Source organism: Paroedura picta, chromosome 2 (genome assembly GCF_049243985.1).
Source record: "Paroedura picta isolate Pp20150507F chromosome 2, Ppicta_v3.0, whole genome shotgun sequence".
Classification (NCBI taxonomy): domain Eukaryota; kingdom Metazoa; phylum Chordata; class Lepidosauria; order Squamata; family Gekkonidae; genus Paroedura; species Paroedura picta.
In genome coordinates this window covers 92,553,506-92,576,639 of record NC_135370.1, presented here as the reverse complement: position 1 = coordinate 92,576,639, position 23,134 = coordinate 92,553,506, and the positions used below count along the sequence as shown (strand labels likewise).

The following is a 23,134-nucleotide window of genomic DNA, read 5'->3' as shown; positions in this document are numbered from 1 at the left end:
GGTGATATGAAAGCAATATTCAAGAACATGAAAGACTGTTATCTAGAGGATGGGAAAAAGTCGTTTTTTGTTGCCCTAGAAGGTTGAAATTTTCAGCTAAATATCTGGAAGAAGTTCCTGACAGTTACAGCAGTTCCTAAATGGAACAGACTTCCTTAGGAGGTAGTGGGTTCTCCTTCTTTGGAAGTTTTAAAGCAGGAGCTATATAGCCACCTCACAGAAATGCTGATTCTGTGAACTTAAGGCAGATTGAGAGCAGGTGAACATAAGGGATTATTATTATTATTATTTATTTATTTATTTATTTGATTTATTACCCGCCACTCCCTGGCGGGTTACATACATCTGAATAAAAAACCCATAAGACACCAGACATAAAATCACAAATCATTAATCAAAAACCAAAAAGAAGAAGATATGGAGGAAAACAAAACACTCACTACTGTGCACATGTTCATGTGGATCTCCACAAACTGAATGAATGGATAACAATGTAAAAAATGAAGTGCAAGGTGACACACTGGAACAAAAAATCCCAACTTCAAGTATATGCTAATAGGCAGTGAACTTGCTGAGACCAGAAGAGAAAGAGACCTTAGGATTCTAGTAGACAGCTCAATTAAAGTGTCAGCCTACTGTACAACAGTGATGAAAAAAATACACTCTATGTTGGGGATTATTAAGAATGGGATTGCAAATAAAAACAGCCAATATTGTAATGCCTCTATGGTACAACCTAATTTGGAATACTGAGTGCAATTTTGGTTTGTTGTTGTTGTTAGGTGCTCGGCCTTCCTTATGGTCCATCTTTCACAGCCCTACATTGCAACTGGGAATACTCTATGGACAGTTCCAAAAGGCAATTTTGGTTACGTATCTCAAAAGGGGCATTGCAGAGATGAAAAATCTACAGATGAGGACAACCAAGATGATTAGGGAGTTGGAACACCTTTATCATAAAAAAACAATATCAGAAGGTTCTGGGACTTTTCAGTTTAGAAAAGTGATGACTAAGAGTCATGATACAGATTTATACAATTATGAACAGGTGGAGAGAGTTGACAAAGATACCTTTTTTCCCTCTCCCAGAATACCAGAACTCAATGGAATCAATTGAAGCTGCTGTGATAGATTCAGAATGGACAAACTTTATACAATGAGTGATGGAAGCATGGAATTTGCTGCCTGAGAATTTAATTATGGGCCACAGGAATAGAAGGTTTTAAAAGGGGATTAGACAGATTCATGGAATGGTCTTATCAATGGCTGCTAGCCATAGTGACGGAAGGGAACCTTCACATTCAGAAGCAGTAAACGTCTGAATACCAGTGCCAGGAGACACCATCAAGAGAAGGTTTTGGCCTCTATGCTCTGTTTGTTGGGGCTCCAGAGGAAACGGTTGGCCATTGTGTGCAACAGCGTGAACCAGTGGTCTGATCCAGCAGAGCTCTTCTTATGTTCTTACAAGAAATATAATTCTTTTCCAAAATGTTAAAGAAATAAAGCAATTAAACTCCTTATTGGGGATGTTCTGACAAGCCTAGTTATTTGAATCAAAAGCAAAGAAACATTTTGATGGTGAATGGCACAGCCATTGTCCTGCCACTGAACTCCTTTACTCTGCTGCATGAAACACGGACAGGGAAATTTACAATTTAGGAATTATGAATTACTTGAAAGGAAAACAGAGTGATCCAATATACTGAATATATTACCCACCTTTTTGTGTCTCCTTTTTGGACTTTTACCCAGTGCTCTATATGAGCCATGTTGTGCTTCCTTTGTTTCTGTTTATCTTGAGTTGGTCTGGGAACAAATCCTCGTTTATACAGCCCAGTACCATTCTGCTCCACTGGGCCAGTAGTTGTATTTAATGAACTGGAATGAAATCCATTCTTCTCAACAAGTGGAGCAATTTGGGATCGAGACACTGTTACCTCAGGATTCAGAGTGCCATCTTCTGACATCAATGGATGTTTAGATTTCTTCTTCTTGGATTCTATGGTGTCCTTTCTGACAATGTAACAGTTATCTTCTCTTGCTTTCCTCATCTCTTCATGCTTTCCATATCGAGAGCTTTCAAGTGATTTTCTGTAGCTTCTTTGTGCATCAGTGGAGCTTAACTTCGCACATTCTTTGCAGGCATCCACATGATTGGCTTGAGGAACAGCTTGCTGGTCTATTTTTTCTGTTTCTCTAAGGAAAAAAATATATGCAGTTGAAAAACAGATGTTTATTTGACTACCTAATCTGGTGAGATATATTAATATACTCATACGGCTTCCAGTTGTTACACAACATTAAGTTAGAGAGGACATGGCTCTGTTAGGACAAGTCAGAGTACTGGCATTCTATCAAAAATTTTTGGGGAGGAAGCAATATGGAAAGAAATTTACATACAGTTTATTCTATTGGGCTGTTTCATTTATGTCCTTGCAACCTGATTGCTGAATTAATAGTGACCTTAAATCCAAGGAGATAAGGCAGGATAAAAATGTTTTAAAATTATAAAATAAATACAATTGCTATTATCCGCTTTTAAATAAAGGCACATATATTACTTATGATGCAATCCTATGCAGTTACTTCAGTGGGCTTGACCTGAAACCACTGTTAAATATGCAAATAATTAAGGTACTTATTAAGATCTGCTAGACCGTAAGGAAGGCCGAGCGTCAAAGAATTGAGGCTTTTGAACTGTGGTGTTGGAGAAGACTCTTGAGGAGATCAGCCCTGACTGCTCTTTAGAAGGCCAGATCCTGAAGATGAAACTCAAATACTTTGGCCACCTCATGAGAAGGAAGGACTCCCTAGAGAAGATGCTGGGAGCGATCGAGGGCAAAAGAACAAGGGGATGACAGAGAATGAGGTGGCTGGATGGAGTCACTCAAGCAGTCGGTGCAAGCTTAAATGGACTCTGGGGAATGGTAAAGGGGAGGAAGGCCTGGAGGATCATTGTCCATGGGGTTGCGATGGATCGGACACGACTTCGCAACTAAAAACATCAATAATTAAGATCTGTAATACTGGATATTTTTCCTTTGCTGATGGCTTGGCATCATATAAGTGGAATTATCTGCTTATGTGCTTTTCATTAAAGTGACTAAACTAATTTTTAATACACTGGAAAAATTATTATGTATCAGTGACTTCTGAGTAGCAACTTCATTTTCTCTGGAACTTCCTTTTAAAACATAATAAAAAACTGCTGTTACTTAGTACAAGAAAGTTTAAGTCCAGTGGCACCTTTAAGACTCACAAAGTTTTATTCTAGATACTAGCCCATTGTATTCAGGAATGCAATGGGCACAAGCGGGCAGCAGCAGGGAGAGCGGGCTAAGGGGGGGACATACTGGAGCCAATGGTCACGTAGGCGGTAAGGAGGCCATTGGCAGCCAGGCCGCTGGAAAGGTGGCCAAGCGGTGGCGGGCATGTGGAGGGCTGGCGGCCAGTGGAGAGGGCTGCGGCTGGGCAATCGCAGGGGTCACAGCGCGTCCTCACCGTGCAGCAACTGGCCAGGGAGCATGGTGCTGGCGATGAGGGCCATTGGGAGGACCTGGTTCGCCGGTGGGCGGCCAGAGGGCGGTATGGCTCCGCAGGTGGGAAGGCCCCTATAGAGGCAGAGGCTCCGTGGCATGTGGTTACTGGGCTGTGGGGCGCCATTTCTGAGGTGTGTGTGGAGCAGGTGGCTCCGTGGCAGGTGGGCGGAGGGCTGCGGGGTGATGCTGCCAGGCACGGCTCTTGGGAGCGGGTGCCTCGGCAGTGGGTGGGTGGAGGGCTATGCGGTGCCCTGCAGCCTGGAAGGATGTGAGTTGGCCAAGCGGAGCCCTTGCTGGCCTGGAGCTGTGTGGTGGTGAGGCTTGGCGTGCGGTCCCACGCGGCTGGGGGAGTCAGGCACTCTAGGGGCCGTCCCAATCCGGAGGCACCCAGCTTTGCTGGGCGCTTCCGGATCGGCCCGCTGCCTGTGGATTCCGAGGCTCAGAAAGACCCGCACAGCACAGCGTTGACCTGGACAGCGCCGCCCAGATGGCTCTTTCAACTTTATTTAAGAGCCAACTGGTTAAAATATAAGCTCACACACTTCTTCAGATACAATGAAATGGAAATTACCAGTCTATACATATAGGTAGAGGATGAACAGTAAAACACTTGGTATAACAGAGAGCAGAGGAGATCAGCGCTATCCGATGGTCATCTTCATCCCTACAAGAGCTGACTGAAATGCTAGGAATAGCTCCAATGTCTAAGTTTTAGCAAAACATGATAGCCACTTAGCATTTGCAGAATGCATGAGCTACACAATATATAAACCACTACTTTGTCCATGTAGCTGTAAAGAAAAGTAGAACTTATATAGGCTGATGTCTTCACTGTACAAGTAATTTATTTTATTCATTTATTTTATAACATGATTTAACCAAGTCATTTAACTGAATCATTTTATTTCTCATCCCAGTTTGGTGTAGTGGTTAGGAGCACAGAAAGGGAAGGTGATTTTAAACCACTTTGAGACTCTTTCGGGTAGAGGAAAGCAGCATATAAAAACCAACTGTTCTTCTATCTTCTCCAAAAATTATTTATTTTACAGGATTCTGTCTACTTCTTAATTCATTTAATTTTTATCTGACATCAAGAAGCACACGACTGTCAAACCTGTAGGACAACAATCTTCCAAGTCATTCAAAAGTGAACTCAAAGTATCTGTTTTATTGCAAAGGAACTTCAGGAAAAAAACTGAAAAGAGACATTAATTTTTATCTGAGCCCTGGAACAACCAAGTACTCTTTGTTATAGCCACTAATGAATGCACTAAAAGTTATTCCTGAAGAACATTATAAAAATACGGACATTTGCCAGAGTAAAAATTGGCATGCAAGTATTTTAAAGTGATAAATTGTCCTGATTCCCAAAACCATCTAAGAATTGAATTCTAATCTCACAACTCCAGCCATTTTATTTTCATTTTTTTTGTTTCAATGTGAGTCCACAAGGATAAATTAGTAATATTAGATTTTCACTTGCCTCTAATGTGATCCATATTTATTACAGATCAGAATTGCTTCAGTTCACTGTTTGCCTCCACTTTGTCTTTAAATAAATTGCATCGACAACTGCTACCTCTATGGCCTTTTGTCAAGACAGTAAGTCACTGCTTAGCATCGTTTTCCTAACTGCGTGGTACATTAGAGTTCTGTTTCTTCTCCTTCACTTAGACCAACTTGGGTTGTTAAACATGCCCAGACATGCAGTTTTGTTACATGGCATTCAGTTCAAACTACTTATAAACCCATCATGTCCATATTTGAAAGAAATCTCTGAACTTGCCTCTTTGGTGATGAACAGGTTTGCATAAGGGCAGCTTGATTCATAGCCCGGATCCAGCTATTCATATCTTCTTGAGTATCTGCACTAAAGTAGTATGTGCGCATCCCTGAATGTTCTGCCTGAGATCCAATGACAGAACTCTTATTATAGATATATGCCCTCATGCCTGTATGGACAGCCTGTAAGAACATAGAAACAGATAATTCTTAATAACAGTAGATATACAAACAAATGTCATCGTTTAAAAAAAATAATTAATGTATTTTGAAAGTTAATAGGAAATTAGGTTGCTTTTGATACAGGTAGCATTGGAGACCTGTGGATTCCACAGAGTGCAGTTTTGTCAATCTTTACTTAAAGCACTTAGAAAAATCATTTGTTGTTCTGGGATTAGATGTCATTGTATCTGACAGCTCTCTATCTCTCTATCCAAAACTCCTGAAGATACAGTAGAGGTTTTGGGCCACTGCCTGACTACAGTGGTCAAATGGCTGAGAGCAAATAAATGGAATGGAACGCTGACAAGACAGACATAATGCTGGCTGAGAAGCCCAAGGTCTTGAAGGACGTTATGCTCCCAATTTTTCATGGGGTTCAGCAGACATTTGGTGACTGGATCGAAATAGGGGTTATACTGAACCCAGCATTACAGACAGCGAAGCAAGTTAATGCAATCACCGGAACATTTTCTTCCAACTTACTTGGAAGATGGAAGATGGCCCTTCACCCTGACTTGACTGAACTGGCTACCTAGATCCATACCACAGTAACATTGAGACAAGATTATTATAATGCATTCTATATAGATTTCCTCTCAAAATCAAGTTCCAGTTAGTGTAGAATGCTGTATTTTTTATTATTATTATAAACTAGGCACTGCATACATATTACCCCTATATTGCAGTTACTCCACTGGCTGCCCATTAGTTACAGGGTTCATTTCAATGTATTAGCCATCACCTACAAAGCCTTTCATGGCCCGGGACTCATAATCTGCAGGACTGGCTCTCCTCCTACACACCACCAAAACAACTTTGCTAGTCTGAACAGGGCCTTCTACAAGTGTCACCTGCAAGTGGTCAACATTTGCTTGTACACGTGCATTCTCTGTAATGGCCCTTATTCTATGAAATAGCCTGCTTGAGGAAGTCAGGAAGGTTCTCATACTTTTGGATTTCTGCAAACTATGCAATATAGGCATTTTTATAAAACCTTGGAGAAGAATTATGACAGGAAGATGTTTCAACAGTGGGAATTCAACTGTGAACTATATTACTATTACATATTATTTGTAATATTACTATTACATATTATTTGTATTATTTGTAATACTTTGGCCACCTCATGAGAAAGAAGGACTCCCTGGAGAAGAGCCTAATGCTGGGAGTGATTGAGGGCAAAAGAAGAAGGGGACAACAGAGAATGAGGTGGCTGGATGGAGTCACTGAAGCAGTCGGTGCAAGCTTAAATGGACTCCGGGGAATGGTAGGGGGACAGGAAGGCTTGGAGGATCATTGTCCACAGGGTCGCGATGGGTCGGACATGACTTTGCACCTAACAACAACAATTATTTATTGCTCTATGTTTTTGTCTTGTTCTCACTGCATTACATTTCTATTTATGTAATACTATTTATTTTAGTGTCCAATATGTCATATTTATGCCTTATTTCAGATTTGTTTTCCTAATCCTATTACATTAGTAGATATCTCCTCCTTTTGATTGTACTGACATAAATTATATAATTTGTCTTGAGTAGAGAAGGCACACTATAAATAAGTAATATATTGTGCTACCAAAATCACTGCAGTGCAGCAAGCTGGCTTTCCAAAGTTTTCCAACTAAGCATATATTTGTAATAAGAGGAGTTTTTTTTGTATTTTCTTCCATACCATGGTGATACTATTATAGAAATTTATTTGGATTTTGTATTAGCAAGTATAGCTCTTCATGTTATTCCTCTGACTTGATTTTATTTTTGGAAATATGATATAAAATTAACTGTTTTATTTGCAATCTTTTTGCTGAATTTTTATTCAAAAATATAGTTCATGGACCACTATGTGCGATAATCTAAGAAGAGCCTCTTAGGAGTGGTGGGTAACAAATTAAATAATAAATAATAAAAATAACAAGGCTGAAATTTTACAATGCAACTGCTATTATTTTTAAAGTATATTTTTGGAAGAATTGTTTTCCATTCTATTAGATTGGATTCAAACTTCCTTCTGCTAAATGAGATTCTTCTTTTTTAAAAATTGAAAAGCTTAATAATTTTGAACTCAACAGTCCAGGGGTACATTAGCAGGAGTGGCATCTTACAGTAACTGGTTCACAAGCCATGCCAGTAGGAGCCATAACATGCATGAAACTAGAGGACAAAAGTATGTCCACACTTTGGTAGAGAAAAGAGTGCAAATTTCACAAAAGCAAAACACATAACTAAGTTTTGCAGGCGTACATATCCGTATAGACAATGAATTCATTTTTACACATTAAGTATCCTTGCCTGCAGATGTATATAATCAATGCAACAACAATTAAAAAAACACAATCCAAGCACCCTTGGAACACTCAAAATTATGGGACATTAGCAAAGAGCATTTACATGAGCACAGCCAGAATGATGTACTTGTGAGCAGCAGCTTATGTTTCACTATTGGGCATCAAAAGCAGTAGCTAAAATATAGGGTCCTGTATTTCCCAGAAAGTTAAAAAACGTGAAACCAGAACAATCTCTTGTCAATGCCAGCAAATTTCCAATACAAGCACCCAAGAATCTGTATCAGCACAAGAAGATGATGAGCTGCTTTTTTGTACCCCACTTTTTACTACATGAAGGAGGCCCTGCTGACTTCGCAGGTACTGGCAAGACATAAGTAATACTAATATGGGTTTGATTCAGCACTCCCCCACATGCAACCAGCTGGGTGACCTTGGGCTCGCCACAGTGCTGATAAAGCTGTATTGACCAAGCAGTAATATCAGGGCTCTCTCAGCCTCACCCACCTCACAGGGTGTCTGTTGTGGGGAGAGGAAGGGAAGGGAAATGTAATCCGCTTTGAGACTCCTTCAGGGACAGAAAAACGGCATATAAGAACCAGCTCTTATTCTTCAATCATCTACCCTTCCTTTATCTCCTCAACAGACATCCTGTAAGGTAGGTGATGCTGAGAGGGATCTGAAAACTGTGACTGGTCCAAGATCACCCAGCTGGCTACATGTGAAGGAGTAGAGAATCAAACTCAGTTCTGAAGCCCAGAAGCCGCTCTTAACCATTACACCAAGCTGACTGTCAAGAAGAGGAAGCCAAAAGCAGCACAGAATTCTGTAATATTCTTCTAGCTACTAAGCTACTAAGGCCTGGTATCCTACATGTCCTCCTCTCTCTTGTGTCTATTCCGGTTTAATCCACCTATTACAGCAAACCTCTGGGATACAATACAAGACAAATGCATATAGAACAACTAGGGCTGATTCTGTTTACAAGCAAATAGGGCAGTTTCATACACTATGTTCAGATATCTATATAGTGATATCTGCCAGAGTAAAATATTGTACGGTGTCATACTGTATATATCCTATTACTTCTCATCAGCACAACTTCTTATGGCTCCTTCTTATGGTTAAAAAAATCCAAAAGCAGTATAGTAACAAGGATTATCATGATTATTCAGATACATATTTATATAATGTCTGAAGCCTACCTTCTGAGACAATCCTTATGAAATGACACCAGAGTACAATTTATATATACCCCAAATAATCTACAGTTCAGGTTATAAAGATCCTCTAAATACTGAAAATTACTAAGTTACTTGAAGGAGGGCTCTTAAACATGATATCATTAAGTGCCTCACTACGTTTTAAGCTTGCAGTATACTTATTTATTTATATTTGGATTTTTATACCACTGCTGCCAATACTATCTCATGGCCGTTTACAATAAAACAAAACAATATAACCCCCCTAAAAAACCCTTAACAAATTCATCAGATGGCAGTACTATCAGAGTTCCAATCTCCCACCTGGGTCTGATGAGCTCTTTTCACTGGAAGCAAGGGTCCTGATCTGAATAGACATTAAGGGATCCCCCATTGGTAACACCAAGACCCACCCCAGCCTCAACCATACACCTGACAGAAGAGCTCCGACCTACAGGACCTGCAGAATACTGGTAACTACAACAAGGCCCTTAGCTCTTCAAGGAGCTCATTCCACCAGGTTGGGGACAGGGCTGCAAAAGCTCTGGCCCTGGTCGAGGCCAGGTAGACATCTTGGGGGCCCAGGACAACCAGCAGATTCATACCTGCAGAGCGAAGTGCCCTGCAGGTGCATAAGCAGATAAGTGGTTCCGCAGATAAGTAGTACCCAGGCCGCATATAGCCTTAAAGGTCAAAATCAATACCTTGAACTTGATCCAGAAGCAGACTGGTAACCAGTGCAGATGTCGCAGTACCAGCTGATTATGGGCCCTCCAAAGTGTTCTAGTGAGGACCCTCACAGCAGCATTTTGTACCAGCTGGAGTTTCCGGATCAAACCGGGAGGCCCACACAGCGCGAATTACAGAAGTCTAACCTGGAAGTGACTGTTGTGTGGATCACTGTGGCCAAGTGTTCTGAAGACAATATGTGCTCATACTGATAACTGCCAATAAGATACTTTAAACAAACTGTAACTTTAGCTCCTGTGACTACAACATGTGCCCAAACCAACAAGATCCCATTTCTAGTAATTATGTATCATCTAGGTTTCTATCTGTGCAACCATGGATTACAGCACTGCTTTTTTTGGGGGGTCTAATACCCCTCCTGACTAGAGATGGCAAGAAGTGATTCACAAATCAAATTTTGGGTCAAACTCAGGCTGGTTGGGATATCAGGAACTGATGTGCAGGAAAGGCACCTTCCCGGAACATTTTTCTGACTTTTGACCAGTTTGGTTTAGCTGTTCAGGATCTGCCACTTAAACCTAACAGCAGAGCATCACAGAGTCCACCAGTCAGCTATTAGGTTTAAATGACTCTCAGATGAGAATCAGCAATCCCCCCCACCCCAAACAATGGGTCTGGGACTTGCTAAGAAGTTTTCCATTAGGGATGCAGAAAGAGGAATAAATACCAGCTCACCCATTCTCACAAGGAAGGAGAATCTTCGTAAAGCAGGGGTGTAGTAAGAAGTATAATGTGTGTGGGGAAGATCACAAGGTTATCTCCTATGGGAGTTACACCATGTACCCTAGACTTCGTGGGGGGGGGATCAACAAAAATTTCAGATTTTCATTTCTGAACATCTACCGTATTTGCCGGCGTATAAGACGACCCCCCAACATTTTCACTCAAAATATGGAGTTTGCCGCCGCCGTGAGCCCAGTGGGGAGGGGAGCTGCCGCCGCTATGAGCCCAGTGAGGGGGAGCTGGCTCGCCACCGCTCGCCGCTTGCCGCCACTGTGAGCCCAGTGGGGGAGAGCTGCCGCCGCACGCCCAGTGGGGGGGGGAGCTACCACCGCTGCTGCTCGCCGCCGCTGTGAGCCCAGTGGGGGGGAGCCGCTCGCCGCCGCTCGCCGCTCGCCGCCACTGTGAGCCCAGTGGGGGAGAGCTGCCACCGCCGCGAGCTCAGTGTCGGGGGGGGGGGGGGAGCCGCCCGCCGCCGCATCCAGACTGAAGTACACCCGGCGTATAAGACGGCCCCCCCACTTGGAGGCATGTTTTTGAGAGGGAAAAAGCCGTCTTATACGTCGGCAAATACGGTAATTGTAAAACTTCCAGTACATAGGTTCAATTAAAAAAAACTGTATTTCTGACAAATAACAAACATTGATTATCTGAATCCTAGGCTGGCTATTTTTTAAAGTTTCTTCTTACTGCTGACAGATTAAATTGAAGGATAGTTTACAATTCATGCCTGGCTTCAGAAATACCATTAGAATTTTGACAACACAAAATCTATTTAATCTTGTGTCAAACTTCCTACAAGAGCTAAACTATCTGACACCAAAAAAATGGTCTCCCCATTTTCACTCCAGAATCAAGTTTTCCCATTATATCACTGATTTTTTAAAAGTATTTTATGGAACTCAGCTTTTCCTTTTACAGGGGAGAACTGAAATTATGCATAACCTAATCAGAGTCCAATAGCACCTTTAAGACCAACAAAGATTTATTCAAGGTATGAACTTTTGAAGAAAACTTTGTCAGTCTTAAAGGTGCTATTGGACTCTGATTTTGTTGTGCTACATCAGACCAACAAGAAAAGTTGGTTCTTATATGCCGCTTTTCTCTACTCGAAGGAGTTTTAAAGCATCTTACAGTCGACTTTCCTTTTCTCTCCCCACTCCCTCCTCAAAACTTGGCATCGATACTGGCTACCCACTCGAATCTGTGCACAACCAGTCTTTCATCTAGATGAATTCCATTTAGAGCTCTTTTCACTTCCTTCAAATTTTCAACATATATTCTGCTGTTCTCACTTGACTCTTCTGGCTACTTTCAAGAATTGCAGCATGCTCTTTTCTTGCACATGAGACAGCTATAATCTCATTATACAAGCAGAAACAGCTGCTGGATCCTCTTCCATTATCAATCTAGTTAGCGGCAGTGGGTGGAATGAAATGCAGAGTGTTCAGCTCCACATACAGCAGCTGCAGAAAGCATACTCACAATATTTGCATGAACATCAAAAGCAGCGTTATAAAACTTTTTTTATTATAAGAGCTATATGCAGAATGTATAATTGGTTTTTAAAAAGCTGTCAAAATATATGCACCTTATCTTGGCAGCACACAGGAATGGTTTTCTTATGTGAGAGGACAATCAGTGTTAAGAAAGAGTTCTGTGAAGTCTCAAATTAAAACTAAATATTTCTACCAAACAGTAAAGACAGTCTGAAGCACAACACATACACGTTCACAACAGGGATGAAAAAATAATATTGGTACCTATTCATGCATTCAGATGCCCTTATTCGGGGAAGAATGAGAAGAATAGGCAGGCTCTCTCTCATATTGCACAGAAGGAGAAATGGAGACAAACCCCAAGAGTATATCAGTAAGAACAAAACAAGGACAAAAGTTGAACAAGTTAAAAAAGCAGGAATCCTGAATAATTAATAATTGGCATAATGACGCCTATCTCCTCAAAACCTGGCATCGATACTTATTTTCACAGAGCAGCTCTCTCTTTCTATAACCCTTAAGGAGTTCGCCTGCTGAAAATGCTCTCCTCCTTAATTTTTTCCATCTAATCCCTCAGGGTCAGAAAACAGCAGGAATTTTAAATGTAATCAAGTTGGTAATTCTGACTGGAAATAATTAAATACTGCTTGAGCCAATTTAGTTTCACTCAGTAGAGAAGGACTGTGTAATTGCCAGCATTGTACCTTCCAGATTCACACTGGCACTCGCCAATCAGCCAGTCTCCAATAGAGCAGAAACTCATGAGATAGGAATAAATGTGTAACAAATACACCAGATTTAGTCATGTGAAGGAGCTAAAGGCCCCTGGAACTCAATGGAAGTACACATTAACCTCTGGAGTTTGAGGTTCCATGCTACAAAGTTAAAACAAGGAAGAAATCATGAGCAACATACAGCAGCTAGGTTTGGGTGGCATTGTAATTGTTGCAACAATTATACATTTTTATGAGATACATTTTAAAATATCTTATAAAATAAATGCAAAGCCCTGAAAGTGTTCTGAAATTATGGGTTACATTAGACAACATTCTACTTTTAAATTGGTTTAATAATGAGATATGTATTGAATATCTGTATTTCATCTCTTTCATTTTGTAAGCAGCATTTATGACACAAATATTTTCAAAAAGGACCTACATAAATTTACAAAAGTTGAAAAAGTTAAAGAAGCAGTAATCCTGAATAATTAATACATAAACTTACATCAATAGTAGAAAAGCTAGGGAACAGGGACTCTGAACAAACTTTATAGAGAAAGGCTGCTATTTTAAAAATTTCAATAGAAGAACCAGTACAGCTATCATAATGGTACCTATATCATGATCCTAAACATGTTTATTTAGAAGGACTTTAGTGGAATCTGCTCTCCAATACTATGTTTACTACTATAATACTAGCATGTATTTTAATCAGTGTTCCAGTATTCTGAAGGATGTGACATTTTTAAGTTATGTAGGAGATATAAATTAAATGGAGACAAAGCTTTGGGACACAGAAATAATAAAGCATTATAGAAAAGACAAATTTCTGAACAGTTTTCTCAAAGGGTTGATTCAAATATTACATTTTCACGAAGGGAAATAGAGGAAGGACAGAGTCAAACTGTCTGGGAATTTGTTTCACATAATTTCTCTACCTGCCTACAAAATAATGTATGAATGGTCCTTTGGAGACACACTGTCTAAGAGTGTAATCCAGATGTCAGATTTTACTTTTAGCAGATTACTCTCAGGAATGATTTGAAGAAGAAGAAGAGTTGGTTCTTATATGATGCTTTTCTCTACCTGAAGGAGTCTCAAAGCGGCTTATAGTCGCCTTCTTCCCTATCCTCTCCTCACAACAGACACCCTGATAGGTGGGTGAGGCTGAGAGAGCCCCAATATTCCTGCTCTGTCAGAACAGCCTTATCAGCGCCGTGGCGAGTCCAAGATCACCCAGCTGGCTGTATGTGGGGGAGTGCAGAATCGAACCTGGCATGCCAGATTAGAAGCCCACACTCCTAACCACTACACCAAACTGACTCTCAATTTGCACATGAAGAAAATATGAACATATAATTTAATTCTTCACCAAACCACATGTGCAAGTTTTCTAAAGTTTAATCTGGCATACACAGTAGGGAAGCAAATTAAAATACTGCACATTTACACTTTAGCTTTTTCTTGGATATCAAGCATCGGATTAATGCCTGAAAATGATACCCTGCTTGGTACATATATCTCAGCATGGTCAGTATCAAATGTGCACTGATATTTTTTTCTACCCATATCACCAAGGCACAGCTTGCAAACATAGTTAAAACGTATTCATAAAATATGATTTGCTATAACTATAGTTTGGATTAATATCAGCGATGATGTAACAATAAGATGGGAATGAACATTTATTCTTGGCATGCTTTCTACTTTCAGTTGCATTTTAAATTGTTATAACGATAATGCAAGGTTCATACTATAGTTAATAAGCAACATAATTCTGGTCAAATAAGGCTTTTGATTCTTTGTATTAAATACATAAATCATTTAAAAATAACTATGTTTCCACCCTAGACAGTAATACACAACTTGGCACTGAAATTTGTCATTTAATTTGGACTAGCATGAAATACTAGAACTATTTAAAAGAATAACAAATACAAATATGACAGTCCTTGATAGGATTCTACTGGATGCTGTCATAAATCCATCTATATTACTGAATATGTATCAAATGTAAAGATTTTTTAAAGTTTTAAACTGAAGGATTTGGAATGTGATAAAGATTCCTTGAAGAAGTTATTGAACTCACATTCTTTTTATAGATATACATTTTCAATGTCAAGTTTATGAAATAGACTGGGGGTATGATGAAACCGCTGCCTGTAAGGAGCTGCAGATGCAAAGACCATCACTAGTAGGAGATACCCTTGATTGTACAACTAATACTAGAGCTGCCAGCTCTGGGTTGGAAAATTCCTGTACATTTGGAGGTGGAGCCTGGGGAGGGCAGAGTTTGAGGATGGGGGGGGGACTTCACAAGATATACGATCCAAGTCTACCATTTTATCCATGGGAATTTATCTCAATAGCCTGGAGTTGTAATTCCAGGAGATCTCTGGGCCCCTCCTGGAGAATACCAATCCTGTGTCACACATGTATAGGCTTTTAATCGCAACCATTGTCTATCAATGATTACTTATTTGAAAAGCCAGGGTGGCTAAAGATGCTTAAAGAGTTAGTGTGGTGTTATGGTAAGAGTGCTGGACTAAGACTGGAGAGGAAACGTATTGGGTGACCTGGGGCCAGTCAATGTCTTTTAGCCTAACCTATCCCATAGGGTTATCATGAGTATCAGCTGGAAGAGGGGAGAACTATGCATGCTGCACTGAGTGCCTTGAAGGAAGGACAGGCTAAAAATGCTCTAAGCAAGGTGTCAAAAAAATTTCTCAATCAATTTAAATGAATACAAGCAGTCATAAAAAAAAACCCTAAATATTTTTGCAGTTAACTTTGGGTAAGAACTAAGGATTCAACTATGCACAGAATTATTAAAGAATTCAACATATGCATTAACAAGCACATATATAAAGTACTAGACCTAAAATCAGTAGTCCAATTTATAAGTAGCCTTTAGTTATGAATTAAAGCAGTTTTCTAACTGAGAAATCAAAATTAAAAAAAAAAAATCCCACTTTGGACTGTTAGAAGGAAGTGTCACAAGGGTTCAAGGTTTGGGTTTTTAAAAAATCTCTTAAGAAAAATGGACCATCACAGAAACATAGAATCATGTTGGAAGGGGCCTCCAGACTCGGTCCTATAAAACAAAATGTAAAACAAATATTTGACATTAAAGAATGTCTTTAATACTTCCCAATTTCAGACAGGGGTGGGGGGGACCAAGCTCCCCTGCCTCCAGGTACCATAAACTTCCACTAATAGGAGTTGTGGTATGAGAAAAAAATTGCCTTGAGTACTTATCAGTAGCTCTTACTGGAAATTTATGATACAACTATGGTTTTGTGGCAATTCCTAGAGCTACCCTTTGTCACTTCCAGTAAGAATTTCTGAAAGGTACATAAGGATGTATTTTTTTAAAGTTATCCCACAACACTGGATAAATAATTGTGTCTAATTGGATTTTTAAAAATCACATTTATTTATTTTAAAAGAACAGCTATTTCACACAGTTCCTCTCCCCTGTATTAATACCTTCCTCACTGGTTCACAGTAACTGTATTTTGGAGTGACAGCAAGATTGGACAAAGCGTAGTTTGTGTTCAAATACGAAATCCATGTCATACCATGGTTTCTGATCCATTTTGCCCAATTGTGATGGCCGAGCAAACTATGGATACTTGAATCTAGAAAGAGGAACTGAAACATACAAAACTAAAACAGAGGGGAAGGGGACATACAGCTCACAACAATGACCAAACCTTGGTTAGACTGTTATATCTGATCTGGGTCAGTGCCAAAAAATATGCAAAGAGCTACCAAATTATATTCTTCCTGTTGACAGAGGCAAATTCTCAGTTCAACCTATTTTCTACAGCTGCCAAACACTACTTCTGAGGACTGAGAAGTTTGCAGGAACAGTATAGGCTGGAACATGGTGGGGCAGGGGGAACAACAGCTCAAATGGGAAATTAGGAAATTTAAGTAGGACTTCTTAGGGTCCAACTCATACCTTTGCTTTTAATATTTTTCACTATCTGGAAAATACAATCACTAAGTGGAACTTATATATATATCATCATCATTCTACATAAAACATTTCTTATGTTAAAATATTACTATTTTCTTTTACTGGAAAAATAAAGTGGCAATTCCACGGCAATTTTTTAAAAATCACATTAATTTTAAAATAACAGCTTTTTCAAATGAATTACTCAATTACAAGCAAAACATTACAGGATTTAAATTGTACTGCTCTGCTACAAAGAAAACCATTATCCAAAAGGACACGCTACATGATCAGGTACAACTAGGCAGTCAGGACAGTCTACTGACTTTCCAGAGCAGCTTCTCAGTGAGCACAAGGATATCGTCAAAAAAGGAGTGATTCAGATGTATGTACAAGCTACATCCATAACTCTTCCTACTCCACATATCTATAAAAAAAATTATTCTGGAAAGTGAGATTATGTTCCTATAGCCCCCAAATAATATAATTTTACAAAGTCATGTGGTAATTATAAAAAAGTAAAAATGAATTTTATGCTTTGAAAAAATCATATGTATCTCAATTACTAAATGTACCTTAAAGGAGTACTTGCGGTTTATATGATCTTCAGGTCCAACTGCTGATATTACATAGCTAGGCAATGGTATACTTCCAAGAACAGACTCTTCTCTGCTGTCTGTTGAATAAAGAAAGGAACATCTTAGTGGCTATATTTCAACTAGGATTGTAAAACAGTAATTATAGCAAGCCTGAGAAAATGCAATTCAGATTTAATGATTAAAAATTATCAGCTGGGAGTGAACAAATCGACAAAGCATAAAAAACAGACTATAACGCTTTTAAATTGCAGTAACTCTGCTGGAGAGCCTGCGTGGTGTAGCAGTTAAGAGTAGTGGCTTCTAATCTGGAGAGTCGGGTTTGATTCTCCCCTCCTTCACATGAAGCCAGCTGGATGACTTTGGGCCAGTCTCAAAACTCTAGCAAGTCCCACCTACCTCACAAGGTGCCTGTTGTGGGGAGAGGAAGGGAAGGTGATAGTAAACCACTTTGAGAGAGCCAGTGTGGCGTAGTGCTTAAGAGCAGCGGCTTCTAATTTGGCAAGCTGGTTTTGATTTCCACATGCAGCCAGCTGGGTGACCTTGGGCTCATTACAGTCCTGATACTTCAGTTCACAAATATCAGTTCTGTCAGAGCTCTCTTAGCCCCACCTATCACACAGGATGTCTGTTGTGGGGAGAGGAAGGAAAGGCGATTCTAACCCACTTTGAAACTTCTATGGGCAGTGAAAAGCAAGGTATTAAAAAACCCTCTTCTTTTTCTTAACATAAATAAAACTAGGGTATAAAAATCAACCCTTCTCTTCTTGCCTCTTTCCCTACAACCAAACAGAATCACTGCTATCATGACCTCCTTTACATAGAGCAGCTGCTGGCACACTAAGGCTCCTAGGTAATGTTTGAGCATGTTGATGTGGAATACATTTTCTGGCATGCTAGGTGAAACATGGACATGCCATCTGTAAGTCCTCCCCCCCCAGCACACCAGAAGATGGAGGTGGCCAGCAGTGGTGGGCTGTAGTGGCACAGGCCAGCCCAGCTGTGGAGGCAGTGCCCACAGAGGGCGAGGCAGCCATGGTGGCACAGGCCAGGCCAGCTGTGAAGGTGGCATCACGACCCATGGAGACTGGCTCAGCTGTGGGAGCTCCAAAGGAGTCCTGCAGCAGGGAGCCACAGGTCTCCCAGCTGAGGCGATGGAGGACAGCCTGAACACAGCGGCCCTCCTGCCACTAAAAGTAATGTGAAAAGGTAGAGGGGAGAGGGGGAGTCTGGGCATGCGTGTGTCTGAGGGGGGGGGGGAAGCGATAGGTAAGGGGTGAGAATCTTTGTTGGTAGATTTTTTAAATTGGTAGATAAACCAACCAAGTAATTAATCTATTACCAGGGAACTCTAGTGAAAGTTGGAAAATAATCAGTAGTTTAGTTGCTGGAGACCTAATTAGACCGTTGTTAACTCTTTATTATCTGTATGCTAAGTTGACAAATGAGTTAGGAATTGTGGGTGAATCCAGACTAAAGCAGGCTACTGACTGAATCCCGAATAAGGCTTAAGGTCTTGGTAATCACTTTCAAGTCTATATGCAGTCTGGGCCAAGTGTACCTGAGGGACTGCCCCTCTGCCTATGCCCCCTAGAGAGCACTATGCTCAATGAATTCCAACAACCTGGTGATATCTGGTCTCAAGAAAGCACACTTGGTCTCTACCATAGCCAGGGCTTTCTCCATGCTGGGCCTCACTTGATAGAATGAGCTCCCAAAGGAAATCAGAATCCTGCAGGAGCTAGCACAGTTTTGCAGGGCCTGCAAAATATAGTTCTTCTGCCAAGCTTTCGGTTGAGGCCAATGAGCCGATACCATAGACTGGGGCCCTCTAGAACCCTCCCCCACTAGATACACCACCTGATACAGCACGTGACCCCAAGTCTGGCCACATCAAATGACAGACCAAAATGACTTCTGAAATCCTATTCTTTAAAGTCCCCTTTCCACCATGATCAGGAAGTCAGGGGGTATTTTGTGCTGTACAGGAGGAGGGAAGTAAGCTCTAATTTTTCCAATTAAAACACCCAATAAAAAACCCCAATGGCGTTGACAATTCCAAATCCCATAGCGCTAGCTATCATCCAGTCTCAAAGGAACCCCGAGTGCTGGCCCCATCTCCCACAGCGATGGTCAGCTGGTGGGGACTCTCCCATTCTAGATTTTTCCTTCTCACCTGTCAGGGGGTGTCAGATCTTCCTGGGCTGGCCTCAACTGGAGACCGGAAGAAGAGCTCCATTTTACATGCCCTGCAGAACACTGAAAGCTCCCACAGGGCCCTCAACTCATCCAGGAGCTCATTCCACCAGGTTGGGGCCAGGACCAAAAAAGCCCTGACCCTGGTCGAGGCCAACCAAACTTCCCTGGGGCCCAGAATCACCAATAGGTTACTATCCGCAGAGCACAAATCCCTGCGGGGGCCATAGGACAACAGGAGGTCCCTCAGATATGTGGGTCCCACAAAGGGCCTTGCTTCATTCCTACCCAACCACAGGACCTCTGTCTTGGAGGGGTTGAGTTTCAGACAACTCTGCTAACAGGGTTATTACCTAATAGGGTTGCCAACCTTCAGGTAGTGGCTGGATATATCCCATTATTACTGTTAATCTACACTTGAAAGAAATTAGTTCACTTGGATAAAATGCCTACTTTGGAAGATGGCACTATACTACACTAAAGTCCCTCCCCTCCACAAACCCTGCCCTCAACCCACAAAATCTCCAGGTATTTCTCAATTCAGAATGGGCAAACACTGCTCCATAGAGAGAGCCTGAAGAGGTGGAGAGGGGAGGAAAAAAGGTGGCAGGTTTGACCTTCCCTCACCTACAGTAGCCCTTCCAAGAGGCAGAGATTACACCATATTAAAGAATCTTTAAATAGGACAGGGTCCTATTAAATAAAAGAGTAAGGCCACCTGGGGAGGAGTTAGGGCGGGCCCTGTCCAGGATAAAAACTCAGAGGGCCCAATCAGGAGCCGCCCTCCGAGTGTCCCTCCAGGGCCCTCCGAGTGTCCATCCAGGGCCAAGCAGCCAATGGGGAGGCGCGCAAAGTGCCTTCCTATTGGCCCCTCACCAGGACAGACCAAAATTCCATTCACCCAGCCCAGTCTGGCTGCCAGTCTGCTCCTGACCACCGCAGGGAGAGGAGGTCAGTAGGGCTGCCAAGGGGGATGAGAACAGAGGCTTGGACAGGCTGCACCAGCCCTTTTCACCCCAAGGCTGTCCTAACTGCCATGTCCAACTGCAAATTGCCTCAGAGCCCTGACAGAGCTGGCAGGAGGCTGCAGAGTGCTCCCCCTCCCCCTCCCTTCAGGCCTGCTGCGAAGGAGCCTCTGACAGGCCCTGATTGAGGGGAGGGAGGCCTTTCCAAGACCAACGCAGGGGAGCCTGAGAGCCTTCCTTTTGAGGGGGGGACTTTCCCCTTCTGCCAAACAGTTGCCTGACAGGGAGGCCACAGAAAAGCCCCTTCTCACTTAAAATATTGCTCTGGCTGGGGATTAGACACAGCCAAGCTATGTGTCTTTCTTCTTTGCAACTCTCTGCAGATTTGAGGCCACTGCACAGCGTTATTCTGCAGAGGAAGTTGGCTCTTTTGTCTCCTGTTTCATCTGCACAACAACCCTGTGCAGTAGGCCTCAAGTCTTTCAATTCAACAACAACCTGTGTGGGAAGCGTTAAATGTTTCTTCTCTACCACAACCCTGTCCAAAGTAGCCCTTTCTGCCTGGGGAGCTGATTTTTATACTCTGCAGGTGAGCTGTAATTCCAGGAGCTCTCCAGGCCACACCTGTAGGTTGGCTACCCCTGGGTTGGAAATATTCCTGGAGGTTTGGAGGTGGGACTTCAAAATCATACAATGCCTCAGAGTCCAGCCTTCAAATGAGCCATTTTTGCCTGCAGTTGGTAGGAAATGGTGCAGGAGTGTCCCTCCTGGCCTATGGGTTATGGCCAGCCCTTATCAGCAACTGTTTGTATTCTGGGGCGCAGACAGGCAGACCAGCATCAGTCCTGTGAGTCTGGAAAGTGCAGGAAGATCTAAATAAATATTTACAGCCTGAAACTAAATAGAGAACAAGTAAATGTCTGGAGACACATCGTCACTGAAATAGTAACTGACAAATAACCTTGGCTTGGCAAATAAAAAAACAGTATTAAAAACCTTACTAAGGTCAAGACTGCTGTGCACATACAGTCTTCCTCTTAGGGTTGCCAGCTTCCCTGTGAGGCTCGCTACCCCACCTCCCTCATGGGGAGTCTGCTATGCGGAGAGAAGGGGAAGACGATTGGAAAATGCTTTGAGACACCTGAGGCCTGCTGGGTCACTGCGGCCCATTCCCAGTTCTCTCAGATCTCTCACAACCCTACATACCTCACAGGTTGACTATTGTGGAGAGACAAATGGAAAATGTTTTTGTAAACCGCTTTGAGACTCCTTTGGGTAGTAAGCAATAGGGTACAAAAATCCGTTCTTCTAAGGAGCAACCATGAAAGAAGCATGTGGGCACATAACATTTTACCAACAGTGAAAATATGGGAGACAGAAGGAACAGGGTGGACACCTGTGTACTGTGACTACCCTATGTGTATTAGGCAGAGGGGCATTTCGGTGAATGTGGCCTAATTCACACAAGAAGGGAAATGACGCAGAACTGGGGGGAATTGGTTGCCATGTAATCTTCCCCTAAGAAGAGTCTCCAGTCTGATTTTCCCTTCACATATCTGAGGACATGGCTCTGGAAAGCTCATCTGTAACCACTATGCCACAATTCCCAAAGGTCAGTCCTCTCCCACAATCAACGAACGTTCCACACCACAGGTTCTTGACACCCATATCTCCACACCCATGGCCTCATTTGCCACCATGTCACCACAACCTCCCACACAACACACATGACAACCCCATGCCCTTACAGACTGGACAACTCCTCCCCTTCCTCTTCCCACTGCCAAGCTCTAGCGCCCCTTGTATCTTGGAGACAACGGGCTTTGCCCCTAGTTATATGATAAAGTAAGAACAACATTAAGCCAAACATTAACATGTTACTTTGTGTAACATTTAAGCTGTAGTATGCTATGCTATTATTCATTCCTTAGCATCTGGCAGCATTGACTTTACACTGAGTAATGGAGTAAAATGCAGTAAGGTAATACAGAATCATCTGAAGGATGCAATGTTAACACAGCTATTAAGTCAGAGTTGTTTTAAAAGGGACAGAAATGAATAACAGGCCTATTACAACTGCTGTGCTGTAAGCTAAAATGGAATATGGCAACTTTTTTGTTCTCTATCACAGCAGAAAATGTAGTATTCTGCATATGTTTTTTCCAATCATCATCATCATTATTATTATTATTTAGATTTATTTCCCGCCACTCCCCGTAGGCTCGTGGCGGGTCACAACAGTCCTATCCCCATTAAAATACCCATTAAAAGACTTTAAAACAATCCCAACATGGCGGAAGTTCTTATTATTCCCACCCCTGCTATCAGAGCGGCAGGGAGGGTGGGGAGGAGATCTAACTTACTAGGTCCGGGGGGGGGGGGGAATGTTGGCACTCATTCGCTGACCCCGGCCTCAACCAAAAACCTGGCGGAAGAGCTCCGTCTTGCAGGCCCTGCGGAAAGCTGGTAAATCCTGCAGGGCCCGCAGCTCACCCGGGAGCTCATTCCACCAGGTAGGGGCCAGGACCGAAAAGGCCCTGGCCCTGGTCGAGGCCAGGCGCGCTTCTCTAGGGACAGGAACGAATTAAAAGTAATCCCACATGAGCCCATAAGAATTGTCCCCTTGGAATAGGAGTAATATCTGCAAGTAAAGCTGTATTCAAACTGTGAATTTTCGTGTGCATGCATACTTCCAC

General features: G+C 41.9%; 1 protein-coding gene across 12 annotated transcripts in view; it reads right to left on the bottom strand.

The window, feature by feature from the left end:
• PLEKHA7 (pleckstrin homology domain containing A7) overlaps nucleotides 1-23,134 on the bottom strand; it is a 182,503-nt gene that overhangs the window by 62,281 nt on the left and 97,088 nt on the right. For 11 of the 12 annotated variants that reach the window (XR_013228306.1, XM_077321642.1, XM_077321633.1 and 8 more), the window contains 3 exons: nucleotides 17,257-17,357; nucleotides 5,326-5,504; nucleotides 1,720-2,196 (listed from right to left, as the gene is read on the bottom strand). Coding sequence is in view for 11 of the 12 variants with exons in the window: in XM_077321642.1 (XP_077177757.1) it covers nucleotides 1,720-2,196; nucleotides 5,326-5,504; nucleotides 17,257-17,357 (757 nt within the window). In the remaining variant the exon portion in view is untranslated. Of the gene's footprint in view, nucleotides 1-1,719; nucleotides 2,197-5,325; nucleotides 5,505-12,262; nucleotides 17,153-17,256; nucleotides 17,358-23,134 lie in introns of those variants that run through there. The other variant, XM_077321644.1, reaches the window with a different exon arrangement.